This window comes from Labeo rohita, chromosome 16, assembly GCF_022985175.1.
Source record: "Labeo rohita strain BAU-BD-2019 chromosome 16, IGBB_LRoh.1.0, whole genome shotgun sequence".
Lineage (NCBI taxonomy): Eukaryota > Metazoa > Chordata > Actinopteri > Cypriniformes > Cyprinidae > Labeo > Labeo rohita.
The window spans coordinates 6,096,948-6,120,272 of record NC_066884.1 but is presented as its reverse complement, the minus strand read 5'-3'; the positions used below and the strand labels follow the sequence as shown (position 1 = coordinate 6,120,272).

At 30.3% G+C, this 23,325-nt stretch overlaps 1 protein-coding gene across 2 annotated transcripts; it reads left to right on the top strand.

The window, feature by feature from the left end:
* phf1 (PHD finger protein 1) lies at positions 1 to 22,027 on the top strand. 2 transcript variants are annotated; one of them, XM_051131251.1, is made up of 15 exons: positions 1 to 214; positions 603 to 681; positions 810 to 891; positions 2,965 to 3,051; positions 3,186 to 3,280; positions 3,716 to 3,864; positions 5,971 to 6,066; positions 6,155 to 6,223; positions 6,324 to 6,447; positions 9,124 to 9,191; positions 9,591 to 9,722; positions 11,597 to 11,675; positions 13,383 to 13,498; positions 13,588 to 13,671; positions 18,751 to 22,027. In XM_051131251.1, exons 2-15 carry the CDS (start codon positions 604 to 606, stop codon positions 19,007 to 19,009), a joined length of 1,518 nt encoding a protein of 505 aa, XP_050987208.1. In that variant the 5' UTR covers positions 1 to 214; position 603; the 3' UTR covers positions 19,010 to 22,027. The 2 variants fall into 2 exon arrangements, with proteins under 2 accessions (XP_050987208.1, XP_050987209.1); XM_051131252.1 differs by having other exon boundaries at positions 18,756 to 18,946.
* Positions 22,028 to 23,325: the final 1,298 nt, after the last annotated feature.

Here is a 23,325-nt window from a genome sequence, read left to right as displayed (position 1 = left end):
GCAGAAGACAGACAGAGAGAGAGACGGACGGACAGACGGTTGCGCACTGACGGCTTGAGTGACGCGCGTTTGATCCGCCGCGACTCTCCAAACGCGCCGATTATTCGGGACAGTGATTGAGACGCAGAACAACACCGGGCATCAGGCGTTTCATGTGAGACTGACATCTCGTCCCCGTCTCTGTGACCCCAGCAGAGCAGAACACTTAACACAGGTACATCCCGTGCACGTATGATCTGTCATGCGTGTTAATTGATGTGTGCATGCGCTTGCCATCATGCGTGTCAGCTCTCCTGAGTTGCGTGCATTGATTAGGGCACATCTGGCCACGCGTTGTGCACTCAATTGCGCGCTCTTTCATGCATTGTTGTGTCATCTGCATACATTATGCTCCGTTGCATAAGGCAGCCAGTGTTTTTGATCATGTGTGGCACTGCAATGTGCATTGACTCTTCATCATTTATCCTACTGTACTGTATACTGTCGCTATGCACAGAGTTTAACCCTTTAGGCTGCTGCTGTTTGCTGCTGCTGCTGGTGTGGAAACACTGTTTAATGCCCCCGGATCTTTTCTTTGCACTTTTCTTTCCCGCGCTCTTCAGGATGGGGGGAGTTAGCGAAGGAGAGGATGTTTTAGCCAGGTGGAGCGATGGACTTCTCTACCTTGGCAATGTCAAACGAGTAAGTTTGCTGTTTGTCTAAGTTAGTTTGGAAGAGAGAAAATGACGCCAGCAGAGAGAGGGAAAGAGCAAGTTTAAAACTGTGTGACTTGTTGTACTTCAGTGTATTAAACTGTATTTATCTGGCAGGTGGACAGCGTCAAGCAGTGCTGTCTAATCAGATTTGAGGATAACTCTGAATTCTGGGTCCTCAGGAAAGACATCCACTCATGTAAGTGAAGAAACTTTAGATATAAGCTAAAAAAAGTATGCAAATGCATCCAAAATCAAAATAATTTGTATTGTGCATTAAGAAAATGAAGCATATTTTCAGTGTTTTTCTTTGTGACATTATTTTCAAGGAAAGTACAGTAAGCACATTATCCCTCCAAAGTGTTACTAACGGAATGCATGCACTTTAGATTTTTATTTTCTGTCATTTTCTTAGTTTTCTCAATGATTATTATTACTTTTTACGTTATTTCCAAAACATTTTATTTAAATCAACAAAAATGAAAGACCGCGACAAATGCTGTTATAATGAATATATACTTTAATTTAAATACAGTGAAATAAGAAAATCACTTATTTATTTGTTTTGCGTTATAGTAATGAGAATGAGATTTCTTTTTGGATTACAGTAATGAGATTTTGGAGGGAAAATGTGCTATAAAAATTATTTGTTAAATTATGCCCTTTGATATAATAATAATAATAATAATAATAATAATAATAATAACAATAATTTTCAAAACTAATAATTGAATTCATTTAAGTTATTTATTTAAAGACAACATTGTCACTTTAATTTTTGTTCTGAAGAAAATGTAAGTTTTCTCTGTTGTGCCACTGATGTCTCTGAATGGAATTGTAAAAAATAAATAAATAAATATAAAATAAATAAATAAATACAAACAAACAAACAATAAAAAATTTATAAAATAAAATTAAAAATAAAATAAAATATTAAATTAAATTAAATTAAAATAAATTTAATTAATAGCTGTCTTTAAGCAGGTTTAACACCACTCCTTCATTGGTCGATCAAACATATATTTTTATTTTGAAAAAAACATTTGTTAATTTTTCTTTGTTGTGCCACTGATGTCTTTAAATGGAATTGCAAAATAAATGAATATTAAATGAATGAATGAATAAATGAATGAATACACAAACAATAAAAACAGTTAAATTAATACATAATAAATTAAATAAATAAAAAAATAAACAAAATAAACAATAAAAAATAATTTAATTAAATAAAATAATAAAATAAAATAAATGTACATTAAATTAAATTAAATAAATAGCTGTTTTTAAGCAGGTTTACCTAACACCACTTTTTCAATGGTTGATCAAACATATTTTTATTTAGAAAATAAATGAATGAATGAATGAATGAATAAACAAACAATAAAAATAATTAAATTAATAAATAAAAAATAAACAATAAAAAATAATTAAATTAAATAATAAAATAAAATATAAAATTTAATTAAATTAATAGCTGTTTTTAAGCAGGTTTACTTAACATCACTCTTTTATTGGTCGATCAAACATATATTTTTATTCTGAAAAAACATTTGTCAATTTTTCTCTTTTGTGACACTGATGTCTCTAAATGGAATTGCAAAATAAATAAATATTAAATAAATAAATAACACATTTAAAAATAAATAATAAAATAAAATAAAATAAAATAAAATAAAATAATAAAATTAAATAGTTGTTTTTGAGCAGGTTTTCTTAACACCACTCTGCCATTGGTCGATCAAACATAGTCCCGCCCCCAACTCACACTTCTGGTTAACCCAGTTGTCTCAAGCCCCATGGGACGCTTTTTTAACATCTAAAAAGGCACACATCATCTTTACATTAAATTTGACGTGTTTTTTGTGTATTTCACTAGCTGAAATCTATGTATATATATAAATATGTGTGTGTGTATATATATGAAACAGTAATAATATATAACAATATAACATAATTTATAATAATTTATAATTACATGTAATGTTATAATGTATATTAAATTCATACTATTATTATATTTATCTTATTTTAATTTATAATATATATTTATAATATATATAAATATATATAACACTTATATATATATATATATATATATAATGCAAAACATTTAATCCTACAATATTTATTGTGAATAAATATAGTGTAAATATTGTTTTTATTTTTTGTTAATTATAAGTCTAAAGCAAATCTCAAAATACCACAATGTTGATGTGATAATGAAAGTTGTCTAGATATTGACAGATATTTTAGTTTTTTTTCTCTTGGTCAGTCTCTTCAGGTGGAGAGGAGGTGTGCTGTATCTGTGATGCTCCGCCTCTTAAAGAACCTCTCGTAAACTGCCTCAAATGCCGCCACGGTAATATGCAAACGAAAACGATTCACAACCTACACTTGAATTCCATTTTATCTCTCTTGTATTTATTTTTAGGCTTTGTATATAGAGTATTGTTACTCTTGCTGCATTTTATTCTCGATCCGTTATTTCCCCAGGTTATCATCCAGAGTGCCACACACCGCCCATCGAACCTGAAGTTGACCCCAACAGCTGGATATGTCGCCAATGTGTCTTCGCAGTCGCAACAAAGGTTGTACCTTGCCTAAATCCCAGAATGAATATTTAGAAACACGTCCAGCGTTGTCATTCAAGGTCTATTTCAAATCGCACCCAAGCTTTAATCTTGCTCTGAGATGTAAAGGGTATCCATGGCTTACTGCACTTGACTGCGTATTTATTACATTGCAGCACTCTGCAGGTGATGGCGCTGCTAGAGCTGCGTTAAATGGGCCAGTGCTTTAATCCGTCTGTCAGCGTGCTCGTTTCACAGGCCTTACATGCTGATTTGAAGATAAAATCATATTCACCGACAACCCCCCCTCTCCCCCAAGCAGGAAATATTAATGACTTCCTTTAGTGTGTCGTCTTCAAATTCAATCTTCAGATGAAATCGCTGTTAAATGTGCTTGCATGACAGGAGATGGCGTCACGGAGAGGTGAAATGACGAGCTGTGTTCTGTCCTAGAGAGGGGGAGCGTTAAAAAGAGGACGTTTCGCACGGCTCATGCAGATCATGAAAGTGCGGCTGCCCTATCAGCTGTCATCTTTAGACTGGGACCCGCAGCACTTGACCAACCAGCAGCAGTGTTACTGCTATTGCGCTGGACCTGGAGAGTGAGTCCAACTCATATCGTTCTCATGCAGTATGCAACATTTCAGTTTAAGTTATTGTTTGTTTCGTCATCAGAACAGATTTGGAAAAATGTAGCGTTGCATCACTTGCTCACCAGAGGATCCTTTGCGGTGAATGGGTGCCGTCAGAATGAGAGTCCAAACAGCTGATAAAAACATCACAGTAATCCACAAGTAGTTTGTATGACTCCAGTCCATCAGTTAATGACTTGTGAAGTAAAAAGCTGCGTGTTTTATGTAAAGTTTTTAATTTAAAGCCATTGCTTTTTGGTCTTCTATGCATAACATTGCTTTGTCCAGTGAAAAAGTCATCTTGTCTGAATCAGGAGGGAAATATGCACAGACAAAGAACTGTTTACAAATAAAAACATTCCAAAATAGCTTTAAACAAATGTGAATTTTAATGTGAGTGAAGCATTATTATGGATTATGGACTGATGTTTTAGCTGGAAGTGATGGTTTAAAGTTAAAACACCTTAATGATTGCTTTGTTTCTTACAAACACACATCTTTTCACTTCAAAAGATGTTAATTGATGGACTGGAGTGGTGTGGTATACTTGTGGATTATTCTGATGTTTTTATCAGCTGTTTGGACTCTCATTTTGACGGCACCCATTCACTGCTAAGGATTCATCGGTGAGCAAGTGGTGTAATACGAAATTTTTCCAAATCTGTTGTGATGAACAAACTCATTTGCATATTGGAAGACTTGAGAGGAAGTAAGTTTAATTTTTTGGGTAAGTTATTTTTTAATATTTTTCATTTGTTTTAATTTTTAAATATTCTGTTTTAATTTTAATGTAAGTTAAAATTATTTATTAAATTATTATTAATTTTTTGTTTTAGTTTTTATGTATACCAGGTTAAACTAAATGAAAGTGAGAAGCATCTTCATTCAGTAAAAATTTTAATTTATTATTTTTTATTTTTTTAAAGAAAACTCTTCTGTTTACCAGGCCTGCATTTATTTGATCCAAAGTACAGCAAAAACAGTAAAATTTGAAATAATTTCAAAATTTAAAATAACTGTTTTCTATTTTAATATATTTTAAAATGTAATTTATTCCTGTGATTTTAAAGCTGAATTTCTAGCATCACTACTCCAGTCACATGATCCTTCAGAAATCATTCTTATATTCGGATTTGCTCAAAAAAAAAAAAAAAAAAAAAAAAAAAAAAATTTATTGAAACAGCTGAATATAAGTTTTCTTTGATGAATAGAAAGCTCAGAAGAATAGTATTTAACAGAAATATAAATGTTTTGTAACATTATAAATGTCTTTACCACCACTTTTTATTGATTTAAAGTTAAATAAAAGTATTAATTTCTATAATTTATCCCCCCCTCCCAAAAAAAAAGGTATAGCATGTAGTGTTACAAAAGCTTTTTATTTCAGATAAATGCTGATCTTTGGATCTTTCTATTAATCAAAGAATCCTGAAAAATCCACTCAACTGTTTTAAATATTAATAATATTAATAGTAATAATAAAAAATGTTTACTGAACAGCAGATCGGCATATTAGAATGATTTCTGAAGGATCATGTGACACTGAAGACTGAAGTAATGATGCTAAAAAATTAGATCACAGGAATAAATTAGATTTTAAAATATATTCAAATAGAAAACAGTTATTTTAAATAGTAAAAATGTTTCACAATATTACTGTTTTTGCTGCGTTTTGAATCAAATAAATGCAGGCTTGGTGAGCAGAAGAGACTTCTTTAAAAACAATAAAAATCTTCAGGAAGAATCCTTCATACATCCATAAAAACCACAGAAATTTGCTGTTTACGAGGCATTAGGTGAAAAAAAAATCAGAAAATGCTAGGAAAAAGGTGAAATGTTTGCAGATGCTAATTGGTTTGATATTTTGGCATCAAATGCAATGACATTCAGACATTTGAAGTGTGTTTTAAGTGTCTAAATATTTTTCTGGCTGCACTGTACTGTATATGCAGAAAATGTATTAAGTAGATTCTTCAAAAAGGAATTGCACAACTAACAGTTGTAGCAATTATGCTTTCAATTGAGTTCAGAGTGATGTTTTTGCAGGTCTAAATTAAAGCATGTTGTTTTTGTCAGGTGGAATCTGAAGATGTTGCAGTGTGGGAGTTGTGGGCAGTGGTTTCATGAAGCTTGCACTCAGTGCCTGACCAAACCTCTTCTCTATGGAGACCGGTGAGGCTGATGCCGTTGTTAAGCACATGCTGTTGCTAAGCTAATTCTATCTAAACCTTTTCATCTGTGTCTCCTCTTCACCTTTCAGCTTTTATCAGTTCCAGTGCTCAGTGTGCACAAATGGTCCAGAGACCATCCAGAGGCTTCCAATGACCTGGTAAGAGCGCTGCTTCTTTTCTGTTCTGTTCGCCGGACTGCAGGACTGATCTGAAGAGCTGAATGTAATTTCTGATGTTCCTCATTCTGTTGGATTGCAGGGTAGATTTGGCCCATTTGGTGCTGTATCACCTCTCCCTGTGCTGCAAGAGGAAGTATTTTGATTTCGATCATGAAATCATGTCTTTTGCAAATGAAAATTGGGAATCTTTGCTTCTTGGCACGGTAGGAAAATATATATAGTAGTCAATAACACAGACACAGCACAATTTCAAGTCAACATGAAACACCAAATGCAACCCATTTTACTTTTGTTATCTGACATATTTCTAAAACAGGATATCTACTGGAAATTATTGTGTGTGTGTCTATAAATTTATATAACACTATAAAATATATACAAATAAAAATTAAATATATAAAAATGATCTTAATTATAGAAATATATCAAAATAAACATTGAGTATATATAAAAACTAAATAAATCTTGACAGTAAATAAAGATAAAAATATTTTCATTTATTCCCATACTTTTTTGTTAATTTTACACACTCCATATATATATATATTTAAACAAGATAAAATAAATCTCTCTCTCTCTCTCTCTCTCTCTCTCCCTATATATATATATCACAAAACCAGTCATTAGGGTCAGTTTTTCAAAATTGAGAGTTATACATCATCTGAAAGCTGAATAAATAAGCTTTTCATTGATGTATGGTTTGTTAGGATAGGACAATATTTGGTCGAGATACAACTATACGAAAATCTGGAATCTGATGGTGCAAAAAAATCAAATTGCCTTTAAAGTTGTCCAAATAAAGTTCTTAATAATGTATATTACTAATCAAAAAATAAGGTTTCATATATTTACAGTAGGAATTTTACAAAATATCTTCATTGAACATGATCTTTACTTCATTTCCTAATGATTTTTGCCATAAAAGAAAAATCGATAATTTTGACCCACACAATGTATTGGCTATTGCTACAAATATACCTCAGCGACTTAAGACTGGTTTTGTGGTCCAGGGTCACATTTATAGTTAAACTTAAAAAAATCAATAATTTATAAATACATAAAGCTATAAAATATAGAAAAATAAAAAATAAATATAGAAAAATTATATAAATCTTTAAAAATGTATAAAATTATTTATACTCTAAAACATAAAACTATTTTTGTTAATTCACACATTCATACACTTTTGTTAATTTTACTCACACACACACACACACACACACACACACACACACACACACACACACACACACATTATATATACTGTCTAAAACTTTTGTTAATTCACAGATTCACACACTTTTGTTAATTTTACACACACACACACACACACACACACACACACACATACATATATATATATATATATATATATATATTATATAGTTAAATGTAGAAAAATTCAATAAATTTATAAAACTATAAAATATAGAAAAATAAAAATTAAATATATAAAAATTATATAAATCTTAAAAAATGTATAAAATTATACATACTCTCTAAAACAAGAATATTTTCGTTAATTAACAGATTCACACACTTTTGTTAATTATATATAGTTTATAATTAATGTAATAACATTATAATTAACACATATATAAAGTTTAACAAAAAAATTTAAATAAAAACTGCAAAATATAGAAACAAAACTTAAATATATAAATATTATGTAAATCTTTAAAAAATTATAAAATTATGTATACTCTCTAAAACTTAAGAATATTTTCGTTAATTCACACTTTCAAACACTTTTGTTAATTTTACACACATACACACACACACTATACATATATATATATATATACACTATATATATATAGTAAAACGTCCAAAAATGTAATAAATTTATATAAATCTATAAAATATAGAAAAATCTAAATGAAATATATACAATTTTATAAATCTTAAAACATTTAAATTATATTTTCTCTCTAAAACTTAAGAAAATTTTTAATTCACACATTCACACATTTTTGTTAATTTTACACACACACATATACACATATATAGTTAAATGTAAAAAATTCAATAAATTTATATAAAACTATAAAATGTAGAAAAATAAAAATAAAAAATATTAAATTATATAAATCTTTAAAAATGTATAAAATTATGTATACTCTCTAAAATGTAAGAATATTTTCGTTAATTCACAGATTCACACACTTTCGTTAATTTGACACACACACACATATACATAGTTAAACGTAAAAAATGTAATACATTTATATAAGTCTATAAAATATAGAAAAATATAAATTAAATGTATACAATTTTATAAATCTTTTTACAGATTTTTACAGTGTAAATTCACGATTTACACACTTGCGTTAATTTTGCACACACACACACACACACACACACACACACACACACACACACAACAAACTGACTGAAACCTAAATAAGTTCAAGTGAAAACTGAAAATATAACAAAAAACAAAGTCAAAATATGAATAATAATTGCTTCACTGAACAAAACTGATACATTTGTCCAATAAAGTGTTTTCTATAAGGAGGTATTTTTATTCTCCATAAATGATAAATGCCACCTTCCTCTGACTAACCATAGTAAGCAGCAAATCATGATTCATGGCTTTGACGTGAAGGATATTGACTAATATTAAGCACTTCAGTACGCCCTGGTCTTTTCAATAAGAAATACATCAGCACAGGAAAGAAAACTACACTCGTAGAGCCGTTTCAGAAGGTTTTAAGGGAGTAAATAGGGTCAATTTTGATTTCATGTTGACTTGAATGTATTCCTGAGTGTACTTTTGAGTACTCTCTTTTGCAGTTTGTGGTCAATCTGAGCTCTTACCTTTCAAATGCATTTGTTACACGCTGCCTTTCATTCGACTCTATATTTTGGTCTCTCAGCTGTCAGACACACCGAGGCAAGACCGTTGCCAAAACCTGCTCAATGCTTTAAATTCCCACAAAGACAGGTGAGACACGGATTACGCTCTGAAAACCGCCGTTCTGCTTGATTTCAATGTGGCAGCCCATAGGGATATATCACATATTTGCAATAATATCTGCAAAACCATTACTGTAATTGCTTTACGTTCTAAGTGACTCTACGTGTGTGATTTCGCTCTCTGCAAATAGTGTTTTGATAGCTGAAGGTGGGTCTGTCTTTCAAAATAAATAATTTAAAGTCCATTTCCATTTTCTTTCTGTCAAGGTTTGTGGTTGATGCCGCTCATACGCTAGCACTTAAATAACTGAATCAGATGTTTTAGTTGGCAAGTGTGAGACGCCCAGGAACAAATAAAAATCTGTCAGCGAGCCCTGAAGAACTGCAGCTGAATACCAATCTCATCTCATTTTGATCTGTTGTAAAGGTTTGTTTCGGGGAAGGAAATCAAGAAGAAGAAGTGTCTCTTCGGTCTTCAAGTTCGGGCTCCTCCCCCTCTGTCGTCGGACCAATCGCCTTTCATCGCCGAACAGCCAATCAACATCACTCACAGGAGAAGGTCAGAGACAGGAGCACACCAGGATATTTTGATATCAACATTCAGTGCAGTTCGCAAACTGTTTTGATTGTTTAATCTGATGTATTTCTGAATAAAACAAAGTATTCAGTAAAAAGGGAATTATTGAGAGTTTATTGGATCATGAAAAGTGGATGTCACATACATCAACAAAATGATCACTTGGTGATAAAACAAGAGTGATTTATGACTTAAGCCGAAAACAAAATAAAATAAAAATTATTATATAAAAATTAAATGTGTAAATATAAAAAACAAATATGTAAAAATTATATAAATCTTGGAAAAAAACAAAACAAAAAACAAATATATATATATATATATATATTAGTATTGTTAAGCTTAAAAACATATGCATTTATATAAAACTATAAAAATATATAAAACTAAGATTTATATACATAATTTAAAAATATTAAAATATGAAAAACGTATTAAAATATTTCCGTTAATTGACACTTTTTATATATCGACACTATATATGTAAAATTACAACGACTGAAAAGGTAAATATAAGTATATATAAAAAAATACAAATGGCAAACTCAACATAAAATTACTTAATTTATATTATATTATGTATTTTTATATATATACTAAAAACTAACATAAATGTGTGTGTGTATCTATCTATCTATCTATCTATCTATCTATGTTAGTAATGTGAAACTTAAAAAAGGTTATATACTGTAAATTTATATAAAACTAAAAATATATAAAACTAAAATTTCTATATATATAATTTAATAATGATAATATATTCAAAACTTAAAATATTTTCGTTAATTGACACTTTTCCGTTATTTTACACACACACTGTATTAGGTGAAAAATGTAAACATAATAAAACTAATAAAAATTAAACCTAATTGACTAAAAATAGTTAAAGTACTAATTTTTTTAAACTAAAATAAAATAAAATTAAAGCCAAATATTTAAATATATTTAAAAAATAACAAAAATGACAAACTCACATAAAAAAATTACTAAAACCTAAATAAAATATAACAAAGAACTATTTCAGAATATATATAATAATTATTTTACTTGACAAAAATGATTAACATTTTTTTTTTTTGTCTTAAAATGAAAACAAAAAGTTTTAGATTTTCGCTCAAAGACTATGCATACTTTGTAAAATATACTATGAAAAAAAAACATTGTTTTTGGGAAATATGGCCAATTTTTATTTCAGAATTTTTTTTCACTTAACACAAAGCAGAAATAACTTCAACGAAATGAAAATTATTCTTATTAATATTATTTACTGACCTGCATGACATTCCAAATATGAAAAACACATAAGTAGATTATTAAAATAAACTTTAATTATGTGTGACCAAGTTTGCCACGCTAAAAACAGTACACAAAACACCACTAGTATGAACCAATATGATATATATTTTTTTTAGGAATTCATGTCTTTAATAATACAATTTTTATATTTAATATTTAATATAATTAAAATGTAAAAAGTGAAAAATTATTTTAATTGGGTTTGATGTTGAAGTTAATGTGTTGATTAGAGTCCCAAGTGGCATGTTAACAATTAAGCTTCACTATACAACATAAATATACAGTACATCAATATACATGCTTGTACAATAAACAATATGCATTAATAAATATATATATAGTGGCTTTTGGATTTAAAGGGTCACGGCACCAGAACTTCAACAAGATATATAAAAAAAGATATGACTTTGTATTCCAAATCCATCTTAAGTTAAATATTTTTTTAAATACAATTTGTTATCGTTTTGCATTTGCTTTTTTTTTATTAAAATTATTATTGTAAAAAAAAAAATCAAATAAATTGGATTTGATGTTGAAGTGAATTGTTGTCTTTTCTCCAGCCCCACGTCGCTGCCCTGCCAGCGGAGAGCGGTGGGTCCGGAGGCCCGTAAATCAAAGCGTCGGGTCACTGAGACTCAGGTCAGTGCATCTGCCTTTAACAGCAGCAATCAAAAGATGGCTGGCAGAGGCCAAGCCCCCTCTGCATCAGTAATGAGACTCTCTCATTCATCAAAGACACCCAGCGTCACCTTTTGAATTTGTTTTTCTCATCATATTCATATGACTTATTTTTGCAACATGCTACACTGAGTCAACACTGAGGTTTGTCAACGACTGCATGCACTCATTTAGAGAAGGGTTTGTTATATTAAAAAAATTAGAGTCTAAATGGCATTTTAAAGGTGCAGCAGCAACATAGCTGCTGTTGTGTTGTGTTTTAATGTTGTTTTGAGTCATAGCATTTTATTTTATTTATTATTTTGTTTTGTTTAGCATTGCATAGGTAGTCTAGTTTTATCTTATCCATCTTAGATACAACATTTATTATTTGTGTTATTGTTCTGCAATTGCTTTATTTTATGTTATTTTATGTTATTTTATTTTATTTTATTTTATTTTATTTTATTTTAAACTGAACAGGTAGTCCAGCTTTGTTGTCCACATCCATCTAAAATAAAATATTTTTATTTTAAATACCATTTGTGTTATTTTGGAAGTTTTATTTTATTTTATTTTATTTTATTTTATTTTAATTATTTTATTTTACTTTATTTTATGTTGTTTTATTTTATTTATTTTATTTTTTGTTTAGCATTGCAGAGGTAGGCTAGCTTTTCCTCGTCCTTCTTAAATACGTTTCATTTGTGTTTTTGTTCTGAAATTGCTTTTTTATTTTTTATTTTATTTTTATTTTTATTTATTTTATTTTATTTAATTTTTTACAGGTAGTAGGTAACAGGTAGTTCAGCTTTGTTGTCCTTATCCATCTAAAATATATATATATTTTTTAAATATTTGTGTTCTTGTTTTGCACTTGCTTTTTTTAGTTTAATTTTATTCTATTGACCGCAGTTTCCTTTAGTGTTGTAAGCACATTTTTTACTTTTATATGTTGCAAGCAAAACTGTATTTTGTCCTAATACGCAGCTATTTAATGATTCTCACTGGAGAAAAATGCTTTTTGCATGCAAATTGCTGTAGTTATGACATCTACCAGTAGGGGCTAACTGCCAAAACGAACTAGCCCAACCTTACGCAATTAATGTGATCGTTCATTAGCATAATATCCAAGTGGTCGGGAACTGCTGTCTCTGGTTTTGAGCTGCTGTGTCAAACTGCTATTGTCAATTGACTTTGGTAGTAATGATCTGTGTCTCAGAATAATGCTGTGATTTAGATTCAGTGTGTGTGGTGGAGTGATTCCTTACACCGCTGTCACACACGCCACCGCTGCTTCTCTCCCACTGTGTGCTGTATTACACAGCTAACACAGCCATGAATCCAAGACTATGGGCAGAAATCACCTAAAATCATTTGAAAGTCTAATTTTCTTTTGTGCTCTTCAACACTTATAAACAAGAAACCGTTCTGTTGGGGAGGCGTCTCCATTTTTTAATAATTGTCAAGAGGCCACAGGCATACAGGCAACATGAATAAATGCATTTCTGCATTTATTAGATTTACAGTCTTAGTTTTGTTGTTTTTTGTTAGTTTTGTGTTATTCAATATTTCTATAGTACTATATGTTGAAAAATGAGAATGCTATCATTTTGAATCATCCTCATGTGACAATCACAAAAAGTGATTTTTTTTTTATATTAATATAATTGTTGATCGTGTTTACAGACTTGTCCAGCAGGAGTTGCGACAAACGCTATTGACCTGGTGCCGTGTTGCCACGGTTATGTTGATGGAACAAGCTTGTATAACCCTAGAAAACCAGAGGAAGAGATGAGTTTGGGGTCAGTAGCATGTTTAAGTCAACTATGAATCAACAGCATGAACTTTAATTGTCATCTCATTTATTTAAACCAGTCTTTATGTATTACAGTTCACCTCCCAAGAGAATGTATGCTCTCTATCACCCTTCATACAACGGATCTCAGGACCTGTCTAGAACTCTGCATCACTACAGGTGAATAAAGGATGCAATGAAATGCATCTATTTAATGATATTGTCATTCTGAAAATAGAAAATATGGTGTTATTTACTCACCTCATGATATTTTACACTTTTTATGCAACATTGTAGTGGCTATCAAGTTTCAAAAAAAGGACAAGCATAAATGCAACGCAGAAATAGTCTAGATGTTTAATGCACTATATATGAACTCATACAGTACAAGATTATTGCATTAAAAAGTGAACTTTATACGCTGTAAAAAAAAAATGTTGAGTCAACTTAAAATTATTTGTTACCTAGCTACTTTAAAATGTTGAGTTTAGTCAACTCAAATACGTTTAGTCAGTATTAAATAAGTCCACTTCCAAAACAACAATTTACAAATAATTTACTCACCCCCTTGTCATCCAAGATCATGTTCATGTCTTTCTGTCTTCAGTCGTAAAGAAATTATGGTTTTTGAGGAAAACATTTCTGGAATTTTCTTCATATAATGGACTTCAATTGTGCCCCCCGATTTTCATCTTCCGAAATGTAGTTTAAATGCAGCTTCAAAGGCTCTAAACGATCCCAGCCGAGGAAGAAGGGTCTTATCTAGCAAAACAATCGGTCATTTTTTTCGAAAAATAAACATTTGCATACTTTTTAAGCACAAAAGCTTGTGTAGCACAGACTATCGGATGCATGTCCACGGGTCGTTCTTGAATGATTCGTTAATTTGGAATGAATCTTTAATGTGACTCGGGCAAAACGAGTCGTCTCGGGGAGTGATTCGTTCAGACGCGCATGCGCAACAACCTATTATGTTCTGTACTGGAATTAGTTCACCTGTTTCGAGTCTTCAGGTTTTTCGAGTCATTAGTTCATATTATGGGGCTGTTACGTGACGCGGATTTTGCTAAAATTAAGGAAATGACTCGAAAAAAGATTTGTTCATTTTGCTGAACAAGACTCAAAGGTCCGAGTCGGTAAAATTATGCGAACTTCCCATCACTACTACGAATCACATCTGTGTACTACAGCTAAAAAAGGTAGAGTATAGTGAAAAACTCCATCTTATTTTCTCCTACAACTTCAGAATCATCCGACATGTTGTACCATTTTGTTTGTAAACAGCGTTTGACTTACTTGCACTTTCTCAGTCTTTGCATGTTTGCTTTGTAAACACTGAGTCTGTAGTTCCGCGTGATCTTTCGTCATGATTCAATAGTACGTGGTGAACGTGCATGCCAGAACCTGTGCTACACGAGCTTTTGAGCTTAAAGAGTATACAATTTTTTTTTTCCAAAAAAATGGCAGATCGTTTCGCTAGATAAGACCTTTCTTTCTCGTCTTTTTAAGCTGCATTTAAACTAATTTCGGAAGTTCACAATCAGGGGAACAATTGAAGTCCATTATATGCAGAAAAATCCTGAAATGTTTTTCTCAAAAACCATAATTTCTTTACGACTGAAGAAAGAAAGACATGAACATCTTGAATGACAAGGGGGTGAGTAAATTATTTGTAAATTGTTGTTTTGGAAGTGGACTTCTCCTTTAAGTGACAACTTAGGTATTTGTGTTGACTAAACTTAAAATTTTAAGGCAGCCAAGTAACAAATTATTTTAAGCTGAAGCCACATTTTTTTTACAGCGTACTACAAAAGGTTTCTTACTTTTGTCTTGTTTTCCATTAAAAATATCTAAAATTTATCAAAATACAGTTATTTAAATAGGAAAATGAATTAAAGTCTTAAAATTTAGTCCTGTGTTCTGACAAAATGAGGTGAGTTTATTCTTAAAGGAGTAGTTCACTTCCAAAACAAAAATTTACAGATAATTTACTCATCCCCTTGTCATCCAAGATGTTCATGCCTTTCTTTCTTCAGTTGTAAAGAAATTATGTTTCTTGAGGAAAACGTTTTAGGAATTTTCTCTGTTTTGTGGACTTCAGTGGTGCCTGTGAGTTTGAACGTCCAAAATGCAGTTTCAAAGGACTCTAAATGATTTCAGCCGAGGAAGAAGTGTCTTTAAAATCATACTACATCGCTGCAGAAGTACCGATCTACTGTTTACAAAGTGAACGTGCAAAGAAAGTCAAACGCCCTTTACAAAAAGGTAAAACAGGATGATTTTGAAGTATACTCTCTTAAAAATAAAGGTGCTTCACGATGCCATAGAAGAACCTTTTTTGTTTAAATGGTTCCATAAAGAACCTATAACATCTGAACCTTTTTGTTTCACAGAAGTTTCTTCTTCAGATTATAAAAAGGTCAGAAAGAGACGGTTCTTTAAAGAAACTTTTGACTGAATGGTTCTTTGTGGAACCAAAAATGGTTCTTCTATGGAATCACTGTGAAGAACCTTTTAAAGCACCATCATTTTTAAGAGTGTATGTTTTAGGAAAAATAAACGTTTTCCCTTTAAATCGAGATGATTTCTCTTACCCTACTAACAGATCTTTTTCTTGTTTTAAGCATAAATTCAGGCTAATTTGGATAATTTTTTCAATTTATTCTTAAAGGTGTCACGAACTGAGAAACCCAAATTTTGATCTTTTGACAAATAAGAGATCTTTGTACTATAAAAACATCCTGTAAGTTTTAAAACTCAAAACTTTGCCATTAGTCTAAAAACAGCTTATACTGAAGGCAGTCTGCCAAAACGACAGCTTTTGGAATGTTCTTATGTATGATGTAACAGGTAGATTAAAGGATTAGTTCGCTTCCAGAACAAAAATTTAAAGATAATTTACTCACCCCCTTGTCATCCAAGACGTTCATGTCTTTCTTTCTTCAATTGTAAAGAAATTATGTTTTTTGTGGAAAACATTTTCTCCATATAATGGACTTCAATGGTGCCTGTGAGTTTGAACTTCCAAAATGCAGTTTAAATGTGGCTTCAGAGGGCTCTAAACGATCCCAGCTGAGGAAGAAGGATCTTATTTAGTGAAAATCATCCTTCATCACTGTTTTACTTTTTTTTTGTAAAAGGGTATTTTGATCTTCTTTGCATATTCACTTTGTAAACGCATGCACATCACAGAGCTAGACAAGACAAGCATTTGTGGTTAGAAAGTGTATAATTGTTAATTTATTAAAGAAAATGACAGATCATTTTGCTAAGACCCTTCTTCCTCGGCTGGGATCATTTAGAGCCCTTTGAAGCTGCACTGAAACTGCATTTCGGAAGTTCAAAATCGCGGGCACCTTAGAAGTCCATTATATGAAGATAATACCTGAAATCTTTTCCTCAAAAAACATAATTTCTTTACGAGCTATGAAAGAAAGACATGAACATCTTGGATGACAAAGGGGTGAGTAAATATTCTGTAAATTTTTGTTCTGGAAGTGAACTACTCCTTTAAGTCTTTAAATCAAGTCCTGTTTTCAAATGTATCAAAATGAGGTGAGTTTATTCTTAAAACAAGAAAAATATGTCAGTGAGTTCATAAAAAATAAACTTGTTTTCCCATTTGAATTGAGATTTCTCTTACCGATTTGATATATTTTTCAGTTTATGCCTAAAACAAGAAAGAACATCTAGAAGCATAAACTCACTTAATTTTGATATATATTTTTTTAGAAACCGAGACTTAATATCTTGCATCATTTTGTTTCTCAAGTAAATGGGTCTTGATTTAAGAATGATTAAATATTTGTACTGGAAAACAAAACAAAAACAAATATTTTAATAATATATTAAAATAATAAAATATTAAAATCTTTTTATTTTATTTTATTAATAAAAAAATATTTACTTATTTATTGCAGTGTACTGCATATTTCATACCTCATTTCTCAGTGTCATGGCTTTTTTGAATGTGAATGTAATTTCAGAACTGAAATTTATCAGTACATCTTTGCTTTCTGAAAATGTTATTAAAATTAGTTTATTTTTAAAACAAAACTATAATACTAATACTTATATATATATATATATATATATATATATATATATTTTTTTTTTTTTTTTTTTTTTTTTTTCAGTTTTACGCTTAAATTACATTTATTTTTTTGGCCCCACTGACAGATATTTTTTTCATAAACTTCATTATTATTAAATTTTTTTTTTAAAAAAAGGCTTATTTTGTAAATCATTTTTTCAGCTCAAATAATTGTACCTTGATTTAAGAATGTTTAAAAATTTATACTGGAAAGCAAGACAAAAATACACAGTAAAAAAGTTATCATATGGCTTTAGACTTATGACCTCAGTGGTGCTTTCATAGTGTTATTTATTTATTTATTTATTTTTATTTATTTTTCACTTCTGCAGTTTATTTATTTATTTATTCATTTATTTTGATTAAAAAAATCAGAAAAAGTAATATTGTGAAATATTATTGTAATTTAAACAATATTGGAAGCAGTTGTGCTGCTTAATATTTTTTTGGAACCTGTGATTATTTTTCATAATTCTTTGATGAATAAAATGCAAAAAAGAACAGCATTTATTCAAAAAATAAATATTTTCTAACAATACAAGTCTTTACTATCACTTTCTATCAATTTATCACATCCTTGCTAAATAAAAGTAATAGGAAAAAAAAAAAAAAAAAAAATCTGAGAATTTACTGACCCCAAACTTTGAATGGTAGCGTATATTGTTACAAAAGATTTTTATTTTAAATAAATGCTGTTCTTTTTAACGTTTTATTGATCAAAGAATCCTGAAAATGTATCACAGGTTCCATATAAATAAATAAATAAATAAACACCACAGCTGTTTCCAGTGCTGATAATAATTTAGCATATAGTATTTAGCATATAATTTAGCATATATTTAGCTGTGACTCTGAAGACTGGAGTAATGATGCTGAAAATTCAGCTTTGCATCACAGAAATAAATTCTAATTTAAAGTATATTAAAATTTAAAAAACACTATTTTAAATTGCAATAATATTTCACAATATTACAGTTATTTTCTGTATTTTTAATCAAGTAAGCGAAGCCTTCATGAACAGAAAAGTCTTCTTTTAAAAAACATTAAAAATCTTACTAATCTCAAACTTTTAAATGACAGTGTATGAGCTGTACAAGGATGCATAATTCAAAATGTTGAATTTGGGTGAAATTTTCCTTTTTGGATGTCTAATTTGTTGTCTTCAGTGCAGAGGACCCTTGTCGACTTCCAGCCCCCTGCCTTCCATTCTCCCTGTCCTCGGCTCACCCAACCGGACAGCGGTATGAGAGCTGCCCTTCTCTCTTCCTGCATGACATGCCACCCTACCCCAATACAGTCGGCATGGGGGGACCCACGCCGATGGGATGGGGGGGAAACGACGCCGTCAGGATCCTGGCAAGACGCGTAACGGCGGACGGAAAAGTCCAGTACCTAGTGGAATGGGGAAATGTGAGCGTGTACTGAGAACCTGCACACGACAGAGAAAGAGGAAAGGGCTAGAGACATCAAGATGCATCATTAGGGTTTGCATGGTTACGAGCAGAAGTGTGAAAGCATCAATGAGCAGGTGGGTGTTCGGCGGCCGGGAGAAGAAAACCACATCGAGCAAATCCAGGTTGAGCTACACAGCAGCTTCACTCTGAGATTATACTGTTAAAATCTCTTACACTTTCTTTTACAGTGTCTCCTATATTTTGAATACTGTTAGAAAACGCCTTTAGAATGCCTTGAACTTTATTATCATGATTTGTAATGTATAAGCTATTCATCGCCATCACATGTTGCTCATGGACACTTAACGGTCAGAAATTTCAGGAAAGCTTCATCATGCGGACACATCAGTAATTGTAATATTTTAACGACAGGGAAATGTTGTTGCTAAAAAATTTCATTATAAAACTATTCCAGGTTTAGTACAAGTTTAACTCTCAAGTCAACAGCAATTGTGGCATATTTTTAATTACTTAAAAAAATACAATTTCCAGAAGTGAGGGAAGCCAGTCTGTTAATGTTACAATGCTAGGAGTTTACACATTTATTTTCTACAAACTGACAGTGTTAATTCCATTGTAAATGCTTCAGCATAATCTTGATATTTGCAGCTTTTTATGTATTAATATATTTATTTATTTAGGTAAATTAAGGATTCACATTATGCTACAAATGCTGTTGAACTTGTACTGAACCCTGGAATATTCCTACAAAAGCAAGCGTATGCTTCAAACTTTTCATGATGGGTGGCAAAGCAGTTAATGCCCATTTTTAAACATCAAGAGATCATTTTAAATAATAATAATGACATATTATAATAGTTTGTCAGAATTTGCTATTCAGATAAGGGAATTTAAATGAATGTAAGACTGTTCTAAAACCTTTGAACCCTGTTAAAATCACTAACTTATGAAAGCATATTTCTGACACATAAGAAAAAGAGTGCTTTGGTAAATCAAAATTATGAAATCAAAAGTCATGCTGAAATTATGACATAAAATGTCATTTTAATGAGATGTAATAATTATGACAAAGTCATGACTTAAGTCAAAATTTTGACTGTAATAATATGACATAAAAAGTGCAAATTACGATGACCTATTATGACCTAGTCATAACTGGCAAAAAGTCAAGTTATTATAGTTATGACAAAAGAAATAAAAAGTAATTTTATGACATGAAAAGTAATAATCGTGAGATAAAAATCTAAATTATGACCTACCATGTCATAATTGACAAGAAATTATGACAAAATATTTACAAAAAATATTGACAAAAGACAAAATTATGACATAAAAAGTCATATTTATAAGATAAAAAGTAATAATTCTGAGATATAAAGTAATCATTCTAAAATAAAAATCTAAATTATGACCTACCATGTTGTAACTGACAAAAAGATTAAAAAATGGTCAAAATTATGACATAAATAGCCATATTTATGATATAAAATTAATAATTGTGAAATAAAAAAAAACAATTATGACCTATTATGTCACAATCGACAAAACGTTGTGACAAAATATTTATAAAAAATTGAGAAAAGTTAAAAATTATTACATAAAAAGTAATAATTATGAAATAAAAATAATAATTATTAAATAAATATCTAAATTATGACCTACCATGTCATAATTGACAAAAAGTTATGACAAAATAATTTTTTTTAAAAAATGGACAAAAGTCAAAATTATCACATAAAAAGTTATATTTATTAGATTAAAAATAATTATTATGACATAAAAATCTAAGTTATGCCAAAAACCCATTTCTGAGATAAAGAAATGAATAATTATGAAATAAATATCTAAATTATGGCTTACCATGTTGTAATTGACAAAACATTTTGACAAAATAATTATAAAAAAATGGCCAAAAGTCAAAATTATGATATAAATAGTCATATTTATGAGATAAAAAGTAATAATTATGAAATAAAAATTTTAATTATGACCTACCATGTCACAATCGACAAAACGGGACAAAATAATTATAAAAAATTGAGAAAAGTTAAAAGTTATTACATAAAAAGTAATAATTATGAAATAAAAATAATAATTATTAAATAAATATCTAAATTATGACCTACCATGTCATAATTGACAAGAAGTTATGATAAAATAATTATTTTAAAAAATGGACAAAAGTCAAAATTATCACATAAAAAGTCATATTTATGAGATTTAAAATAATTATGACATAAAAATCTAAATTATGACAAAAAACATTTCTGATAAAAAGTAATAATTATGAAATAAATATCTAAATTATGACCTACCATGTCATAACTGACAGAAAGTTTTGACAAAATAATTATAAAAAATAATTATGAAAAGTCAAAATTATGACATAAGTCAAAATTTGACTTTCTATGTCATATTCAAATTATATATACATGTATGTGTGTATATATATATATATATATATATATATATATATATTGTAATTGTGACTTTTCTTCATAACTGAATTTTTTTGTCAGATTTTTGACTTTTCATCTCATAAATATGACTTAAGATGTCAACATTTTATCCTTTTATGTCATAATTGTGATTTACCAAAGCGTGGACTTCCATAGTAACTCAAATAGCTTATTGTTTTATTGTTTTTTTGTTTTGTTTTGTTTTTTTTTTTAAGTGCAGCAACAGAAACATGATTCAAGATGGCAGAAACAGAACATTTATCAGGTCCGACACAGATTACATGCAGATCATTCTACCTGAATAAAAGCGTGAGGCTGTTAGTTCTTATGTGAAGCTCATTTCATCAGTGAATGATAATGAATGTAATGTGTGTGGTTTTTATTTTAAATCATGGTATGTACTTGTTAGGACATAGATGGACTAATTTCATGTCAGGGTGACAAGAATTAGCAGACTGTAGTCTTTTTTATAGTCAAGTCTAACTTTAATTTGATGTATTCTTTGACGTTTTTTTGTCAGATTATGTTTATATGTACTCTAGGTTGACACCTAAAATGTAAACAAACAATAAAAAGATATCATTATGTTGTATAAAAGTTGCACTCGTCCAATTCCTCTGCCCACAGATTTAGAGTATCTTTTTTTTCTTATTACGATAGGACAGCAGATGTGCAAGTACATACTTTAGTACTCCAGGAACCTCCACATAAATGTGAATTTTTCTGCAGTTTTGATAGAGAAATATTGTTAGAATAGCAATGTTTTGTCTGTAAGAACAAAGCAATGCTGAGGTGAAAAGTCTGTTCAAAAAGAGTCAAGCTGTGTGTCAGATGAGGAATAATAGCTTACGTCCACCCTTGCCTTTTTGACATTCATTTTCTTTTCAAATTTTTAAAAGATTGAATTTTCTTTTCAAATTTTTTTAAGGCTTGTGTGTATGTGTGTGTGTGTGTGTGTGTGTGTACTTGTTTTTGCTACATTGTGGGTACCAAATGTCCCCACAAGGATATAAAACCTGAAATTGTGGTCTCCACAATGTTAAAAAAATATTAAAAATAGTAAATGATGTTTATCGGAAACTGCAACGATGCAAACATGTTTTCTGTGAGGGCTAGGTTTAGGGTTAGGGATAGACAATATTGTTTAGTCAGTATATAAACTATAGAAGTCTATGGAAAGTCCCCACAATTCACAAAAACAAACGTGTGTGTGTGTGTGTGTGTACTTGTTTTTGCTACAAAGTGGGGACCAAATGTCCCCACAAGGATATAAAACCTGAAATTGTTGACATTGTGGGGACCGGCCTGCAGTCCCCACAATGTTAAAAAAATATTAAAAATAGTAAATGATGTTTATCTGAAACTGCAACGATGCAAACATGTTTTCTGTGAGGGCTAGGTTTAGGGTTAGGGATAGACAATATTGTTTAGTCAGTATATAAACTATAGAAGTCTATGGAAAGTCCCCACAATACACAAAAACAAACGTGTGTGTGTGTGTGTGTGTGAGTGAGAGAGAGAGAGAGAGAGAGAGAGAGAGAGAGAGAGAGAGAGAGAGAGAGAGAGAGAATAATGTGTATATGTGTATTTATTGTTGCGACCACCAGGTGGCAGCCGTGTACGAGCATTGAACGCCCACCTTCCTCTAACAGGTGAGTGCACTCATATGACACTCCGGGAAATATCATATAACACTTCTGAGAAATTCAAACGCGTTGTATTATGTGTTTTATGAGGACTGTAATCTATTCTGAGAAATAACATAACTGTAGCAGGATTGTTGTAGTTTAGAATTTACTCTGTCTGCGTTGAACGCCATTTTGGCTCTGGTTGCCTTGACAGCAGGCCTCACTTTCCGGCTCTGTGG